The 8,269-nt window shown below is 36.0% G+C and overlaps 1 protein-coding gene across 1 annotated transcript; it reads left to right on the top strand.

Moving 5' to 3' along the window:
• Positions 1 to 409: 409 nt before the first annotated feature.
• On the top strand, positions 410 to 7,990 carry LOC106157721 (uncharacterized). Its single transcript, XM_087010705.1, has 3 exons — positions 410 to 2,446; positions 3,163 to 3,304; positions 7,421 to 7,990. The coding sequence occupies exons 1-3, from the start codon at positions 496 to 498 to the stop codon at positions 7,434 to 7,436; spliced, it is 2,109 nt and encodes a 702-aa protein (XP_086866831.1). The 5' UTR covers positions 410 to 495; the 3' UTR covers positions 7,437 to 7,990.
• Positions 7,991 to 8,269: the final 279 nt, after the last annotated feature.

The raw sequence follows: 8,269 nt of genomic DNA, 5'->3' as shown, positions 1-8,269 counted from the left end.
CCTCTATAGATGGCTACACTCTGTAATAATCTCTTATGCTTAAGAGAATATTAAAAAACTAAATTTTTAAGGGAAAAAAACACGGACTAACTTTGAATGCCGGAATGTATTCAATTACCATTAATAAGACTGGGAAAATTGTTTTTTACCCTAGCAAAATTCATTTTTGGCCAAAATGAACAGTTGTTATCCCTTTAAGTTTTTAAAAGAAACTCGTGCCCTTATAGCCAGGGAAGATGCTCAAGAAAAGGTAACATGATATAAAAGATACGGGTTTTGGCTGTTCACGTCAAAATTGCGTTGAAAGGGGTGTTTATTCCCTAGTATAAGGTTCCGCTTTTTATGTCATTTTTTCTCGTAGCCTGAAATGCCGTTTTCCGCCATTTTGTGACCTGACCTGCTCTTTCTACAAATGCGAGCTTGCCTCAACTGCCTCGTGGTCGAGACAGAGGCCATGGACGTGTTCAGTACTGGGAACATTTTAATCATGTAATCATGTTTTATTCGGCACTGAGATATGTCTACCGAAGTTGTAGTCGACACAGTTTTGTTGGTAGAATAACTCAGTGTTTGGCACAACCCTCACAATGCCATCAATCGCTGCGATTTACATGTGCCGTCTCTCAACTCCGAAGGCGAAGCTTTCACAAGATGTGGGGTTGGACGATGGGGAAAGTTACCACTGGGACTGAGCTGTCATACTCTACAAAAAAACTCACGGAAAATGAATATAACGTCATCATCAGACGCAACCAAGATCTTTTGGAAAGAGAGGCGAAGGAGTACCTTATACAAGATGGAAGGAGCGAAGCGGAGATTATTAGTGCTTACAAGAACGGAGCTAGTAGTAGTAATGCCGAAAAAGATCTTGACGGAGTGCTACGGTATATATATGCAGTCGTTAGTCTTAAATGTTTGAGGGATTCGCCAAGATATCAAAACACTCATCTTCTACAAGATGACAGGTTATCATCAGCCCTGCTAACCATCCTCAACAAAGGTTTGATGGAGGGAAGTGTTCCACGTCAGTTAAACAGATTGTTGTTAGTTGGGGTTTTAATTCAGCCATCTCCAGAAATCCTTCAGTTTTATAAGGAACTGGAGAGACACATGTCACAGGTATGGTCCGAATGGCATGGTAAGTCTAGGGTAGAGGCCTGCCACCGATGGTTACATCTGTCTTTACTACACAAGCAGAAGTACTTTGAAGAGCAGATAAGGATTTTCTTGAAGCACTTGATGAGTGAGGCAGAGCTAGAGAGGAAAGAACTTGGAGGCAAAGAAATTCACTGGCTTGTTAGTGTTCTAAACGTAGCAACACATTATTCTTGTGAACTGGGAGGAAAATGGGTGGATGAAAATGATGTAAGACATTTTTTACAGGAGCTGAAATTCAACAGTGAATTCTCTGAGCCGAGAGAAGTGTACAGGTATGTCAGCCTCTGTAAAAATGTTGAATATTTGGTGCCCTCTGACATTTTATGGAAGGGGTTGGAAATTCTGCTTCGTGATGGAACTGAAGAATACAAGAGATGTGCATTTCTATGCATTAAGTGGATGTTGGGCTTAGCCCAAAAGCAGAAGTTGAATAAAGGTTTCATGGATGTACAATATGTTACAGAACTTGCTGAGATATTTAAGAAGCACGCATCTTTGTTGCCATTGAGACAGCAAATTGGTATTACATGGGAATTTAGTGTAATATATTATTCTGATCATGAAATGCTGTTGAAAGTTGCTGAGAACTTTGTGGCTAATGCACAAGATATCGACGGGGACGGTGGTTATAGATTAGTTCAAGCTTACCTACTAATGGATTGCAATACAAATATTGCTTTTTTAAAAAAAGTGGTTGATTTAGTGCAAAATCAAGGGAGAAATATCCCTCCTTTCAAATTGCTTTCCATTGCTTGTCATTTGATGTGCCGTCATGGCTATTATGAAGTCTTCAGTGGAATACTTGATAGTTGTTTCCAGTCTGGTCTGATGAAGGAGGAATCATTAAATGTCATGAAGACAAAAGGGTATGCATGTTTAAGGATTGTGGAGTTGTGTGGAAGATTAGAAATAGAGCAAATTGACAAGTATGTTAAGAAAATTCCAACAAGCCTTTACGAAGCAGATGGTATTCAATACTGTGCAGAGAAATTGAAAAATATATGTCAGCATTCCTCAAAGAAGGCTGTTTTAGCAGCTGTACAGATAATTCTTGGTGGTCCCCACATGGCAAGAGTCATCCCAGTACTTCCTATATATCAACCTATTGTGGAGTTCTGTTTGAATGAATTGAATGAGCCTGTAGACATGAAGCTGGTGCCCAGAATCTTTGATGAAAATGGGTTCCTCAAAATGGAAAACATGTCTGCCTTGCCAGAAAGATGGAGAAGAATAGCAGTGTGGATTCTTCATGATGAAGATTTCTTTATCAACAAGCCAATGTTAACTGGTGAGTTAAAAATGTGGTTGTTGTATGTAGAGACGGCTTTAGTAAGCCCACCCTGCTGCCATGAGCAGCTTTGGGTTATGACTAACACAAGCTTGACTTCAGTGTATTGAGCCTATTTTTCCTATATACTTGCTGGTTACCCACTGAGGGCCAGCTTATATAGCCATAACAACAATGGGGTACTGAGAATAACAATAGGGTACAAAGGACAACAATGATGTATCAATAGAGAGTAATGTCTTGACAACTGATGCTTGTATAGTACACTTCTCATATAAATTCAACATATGTAAGTTGCAAGCTGTGCACCTGCCTTGTTGATTTCAATCAGCATTTATCAGTAATACCTAAAGATGTTATTTGACTATGGCTATGTACCTTTTTTGGTTTTTTGGTAATTTTTTATTGGGGGGGGGGGGGGAATGAGTATTTTCTCTCTGTATGTATGTCAAATAAAAAGTACTATACTCCACTGCCTCACTAAATCTCAACATGCTGTGGTATATATTTCCCAGGTAACAGTATATTATTTCACGCTTCAAACAGAGGCCATCTTAATTTGAATGTGTTATATGTCTATGTGATAAAGTTTTGACATGAATAGGTTTTCTTTGTGTAAATATTAATTTTTCAGTGCATTTAGGCACACATTTCCTCTCAGTAAGACATTGAAATATGTTTTATGTTACATTGATTTGGTTTCCTTTATTCACCAGGTGAAGCAAAGGCTGACAAAAAATTCCTATATCAAGCAGGATACAGAGAGGTTCTCAAGGTGCCTTTTAGTATGGTGAAAGGGAAATCTGCAAGTTTGCACAAGTTTTTGAGGGTGGAATTGAAAAAAATCCCTCACATAAGGTAAGGAAGTAACACTATAATTTTTCTGAACAGAGTAATTCTTTAAAAATATTGTGAAAGAGGTCAAAGTAGACGTAACACTTTGTGATAGAATCTTATTGCTATTTGGGGGGGGGGGGGTGTGCTTACTGCCTGTTTTGCACGAAGTAGAATTTTTTGGCATAACTAAGCTAAGAATACAGAAATTGATAACTGACAATAAAAGTCATCCTTGTTTTGAGATCTGGGCCTTAAAACTATTTACCCAAAATTGTTCTATAAATTGAGTTTACTTCATCATCACTGGGTGCCATCCACTCATAGAAGGTTGGCTGTCATGGATCACCACATCTCTCAAATACTTGAACTATACTTTTTTTGACCTGTTTATTCTTTTATGTTGTCCATGTATGTTGTTCTTGGTCTTCTTTTCAAACATTTCTTATTTACTAGTAGCTTTCTTTCCAGTAGCAATTGTTGCAAATGATCCTTTCAATGTCAAACCTGCCAAATTTATGTAAAAATGGGAATTTTCTGCAAAAAAAAAATTGTTTGTGCCTTTTTTCAGAAACTACACAGACCTAAGCTGTCATATTATAATGAAGAGTTACTCTTACTGTCTCCTTTCATTTTCTTAAGTTTGAGGTCAATCCGTGCATTTCTATGGGAGAAGCAGTCATTTGGTGCCAAAACTGAAAACTCTCTTACACCTATTTTGGAACTTATAATGCTAGAGACATCTTGTTTGTTGCATTTTGTAGAGCTTGTCAAGCCCAACACTGGAATTGATGTCAGTGTTTATGTACAGACACATTGACCTATTCTCTTCGAACTGATGAATATTCATAAATTCAGGTCAAATTTGAAAATCAGCATGATCTAACCATTTTTTTTTCTGTACAGATGGATGTGTCTGTACATATAGCCTTTGCTTATGCTGTCGTTGTCATCATCGTGCACTTTCATTATTACATAACAGTACTCTGAAGTGCCAAATAATAGTGCCTACTGGAATAATTGTGCCCCCTGAAAATTTTCAGAAATTAATAATAGTGCCTAGCCGAATAATTGTGCCCGTGTGGAAATTCTTAATCGTGCTAGGGAAAATAAGAGCGTGCCGGGTGGAAAATTTCCGGGAAAAAAATAATCGTGCCGGCACTATTATTAGGCACTTCAGAGTAAACTAATATGAAAACTGTTTTACCTTTAATCTTTAAGCTCATAGAACTGATGAATATTCATAAAAACACAAGTGAAATGCCAAAATCAGCCTGATCAGACCATTGTTCCATTTTTTTTTTCAGCATATTCTATCTACCCTTATTGGATAAAAAACGTGAAACTATCTTGTGTCGGAACTGATGAATATTCATAAAATACAGCTTAAGTTTGAAAGTCAGCCTGTTCCATACCATTTTTCAAAAAGTTATTCTGTTTTTTAGGGTTTTTTTTTAGGATATTTAATCTATGGTTATACAATTAAAATGAAAACCATTTCAATTTTTGTCTTCAAACTTGCAGAACTGATGAGTATACATAAAATACAGGTCAAGTTTAAAAATCAGTCTGATCAGACCATTTCTCCAAAAGTTGTGCTGTTTTTTACTTTTTTCAGCATATTTTATCCACCATGAATTTGATTCTTAGGCATGATAACAGTGTCATTATTGAACTAATTAGACAGTCATGTAAAAGTGTTCTTTTGGCATTTTCTGCACCTAAACAATTTTGGTAGTTGATTGTATAAAAATGATGGTTAACCTGTAACCTTGTATTGTGTAATATAGTGTCAGAAATGGAAATAAAGTCACATCAGTGCAGTTTCAATCTCTCACTATGTTCAGAATCTCAAAATGGTGCAAATTGGAAATTAAAAATTGTTCTATTGATATTTTCTCATCTCAGCAGTCTTTTATGTACAAACACAGATGAGTCTCTACATATAGCAGTTACCTGCGTCTGTCGTTGTCGTCGTCGCCATGCACTTTCACCGTTAACACGATTAGTGGAAAGCCATTTTACCTTTTCGCTTGAAACTTACAGAACTGATGAATATTCATAAAACGCGGGTCAAGCTAAAAAATCAGCATGATTGGACCATTTTGTGAAAAGTAAGGCTGTTTTTAAGCTTTTTTTTTTTTTTAGCGTGTATCCAACACCAATAACATGATAAGTGGAAAACTGTTTTACCGTTTAGCAAGAAACATTCAGCATTCCTTTACTTAAGCAGTATTTTTTTTTTTTAATGTTTTTTTTTTTTTCACCCTCTCACACAGATTTCGGGGTTCCAGAGGATGTCATCCATAAAAATAAAAAAGTGTGGCCTTATGTTCTTTCACCACGAATCGCGTTCGAAGAATTGACCAAACTTTTAAACCATCTTTACGTAAAACAGTGATATGCCGCAGGCTGAATATAAACAGAAGTACCAATAACTGAGAAATCAAATTTACTGAGTTAATCAGGTGACCTCATTTCTATGCTACCAACGTTATTTTCAAAGAAAAAAGTTTGTCAGGAAACATTTGCCCTGCCGTGTTAACATATGCTTGGCAGCATGGACCACTCTCTTGATAGCTGTCTGTGTGTCGTGAGCAATAGACAATGCCAGAGCAAGTAATATCGGGAGCAGGGGGCTTCCCCATAGGGAATCACTCTATTTGTTTGAGAGAGATACTATGATTGGCTAGCTTACTTTGTCTGTGAATGTTATCATTTTTTATATCTTGCCTGATAAGTAAATGGAGGGGGAAAAAAAAAACGCTGTTAGTGAAGTATGTCAAATGATGACTGTAAATTCAAAATGGTGACACTTAAAAATCTTGCTGGTCCTTTGGACTGCCGAAGTACAATTTTTTACCATCTTGACAAGTTTTGGCTGGTCATCAGTGATCAGACCTACAGTTTCATCATGACTGAAATTACAGGAAAGAAACAGGACTTAAATACAGCTTTAGCTGGAAAACAAGTCTTATTGGTTGATTTTTCTGGCCATTGAATGAGATTACATTAGTAAACATACATTACACATATGTTGAGATTTCCCTGTAAACTCCCATATGTTTAGCTCTCTGCCAGATACAGTTTGTAAAAGTCTGAAATTAACAGTGTCACATAATTAGGAATCAGTGATAATTATGCAGGTAAATGTTGCTTGATATTGCATATAATTTTACAAAAGAAAAAAATTATTTTGTGTAATGCTAACATAAATGCTATAGATGAATAACAGTGCCTTATTATCCTCATACTCACTGGGGTTATTCATATCGTGTTAATAAAACTAGATTAAAAGTTTGAATAGCAGCTTTATTGGAATATTGTTTGTTATGTTTTATTTTAATTTTTTTTTTTCAAACACTGGCATCTTCAAGATGTGATCCCACCCACCCGAAGCTTTGTACATTTTCTGTATTTCCACATAAGCTATAATATTGGTGTTAATACCTTTAAACATTATACAAAATTATTTTATGCACTATCATTTTTCTCATTTTTCACAATATGTGAAACTGTAATCTTATTGACCATGTTACCTATTGTGCATGATTAAATTTTAGTGTTGATTGACTGTGCTGTTATAAACATTATTTATTAAATTGCATCAGATTTGACAAAATGACCTATTTTCTGCATCTTTATTTTCTGCTTTGTGTTTCTACATTTGACAGCTTTGCTGCCTTGTTTTTACTTCATATTTGCTGTGTGGCTATATTTACTAAGACTTGTGCCTGTACATTTGCCAGTTTTTCTGTCTCTTTTCTTAAGCCCCCTTTACATTGGGTGGCGTCCTTTCTGCATTCTGTAGTACGGCCGCGTTTGAAATTTAAATAAATTACTGAGTACGTTCTGACAACTGGCCGATCTTTGAGCATTCATTTTGCAACCATAGTGATGCTTGTGCCTCCTTTCTACGACCACAGCAATGTCAGTTTCATGGTTGCACAAAGGAAGCAGAAAGGACGCTGTCCAGTGTAAAGGGTTTTAGGTACAATATTTTCAAAATTAACATTTTTCGGCTCTGTGTGGAGTTAAATAATTTTTATAATAAGGTGATAAGCATTTTTGCTGTAGAATATCGCATGGCTGTAGTGTTTCATCGTGAAATATTGAAGTTTTTCATTTGCTTTTTTACAGGTTACCCAATAATTAGGAGACCTTTGGAGTGCTTCCTGACAGCATTGAAGAGGATTTGATAATTCTCCACTGACTTAAAAAAAAGAATGGAGCCAATGAATGTTGAACAATAATCTGAAACCAAGTTCACTAGCTGTAAACTAGGCCTTTTTATTCTTGGTCTTGCTAGTAATATAAACAAGGACATATCATAATAGTGCATATGCATGGTTGAAAATCTTCACACGTGACTTTAAAAAATAATGAATTCTGTTTTCTTATATAGTCTTTGAGCACTGACATAGTGACTGACATTTGGTGTGAAGACTGTGTTAAAGCTATTGGGGCACACTCTGATTGTTTAAGGGGTGTGCAGGGGTGTCTTAATCACCCCCTTCCAGGTTGGTCCTGTAATCACAGTAATGTGGAAATTGAAAATGAGGCAAATGCTTGCAGAAAGGAAATGTTTATGGTGAATTATGTTGAATGTTCTGATGTTAGATTTGTTATCTCACTAATTGAATTGTTAGAGGTGTAAAACATTATACACCTTTTTATGTTGTCTGGAAATAAAAGATGTTAAAAATGTAATTAGAAATATTTGATTCCATCACAGTAAATGATGACTACCCTATAATGCATATTCATCAGAGTTGTATAAAGTTGCTCAAATTCAGCAAAAACAATATAAAAGCCATTTTCAAGCTAAAAGTATATTGAAAAGGTAAACTAAGTAGTTGTTAACGTTTCGTCTCTTTTACCCACAGTACACTCAAAATTCTCTGTGCACCAAAAAACTGCGTCTCAGCTTTCTATGTTTCACTACAGGTAGAAACATCAGATCAAATATGATGGGAAATCATTTTCCAA

The sequence above is a fragment of the Lingula anatina genome, chromosome 4 (genome assembly GCF_051362555.1).
Source record: "Lingula anatina isolate TDL-2025a chromosome 4, LinAna3.0, whole genome shotgun sequence".
In the NCBI taxonomy this organism is placed as follows: Eukaryota; Metazoa; Brachiopoda; class Lingulata; order Lingulida; family Lingulidae; genus Lingula; species Lingula anatina.
Note: the sequence above shows the minus strand (reverse complement) of the source record. Positions and strands in the feature narration are given on the sequence as shown.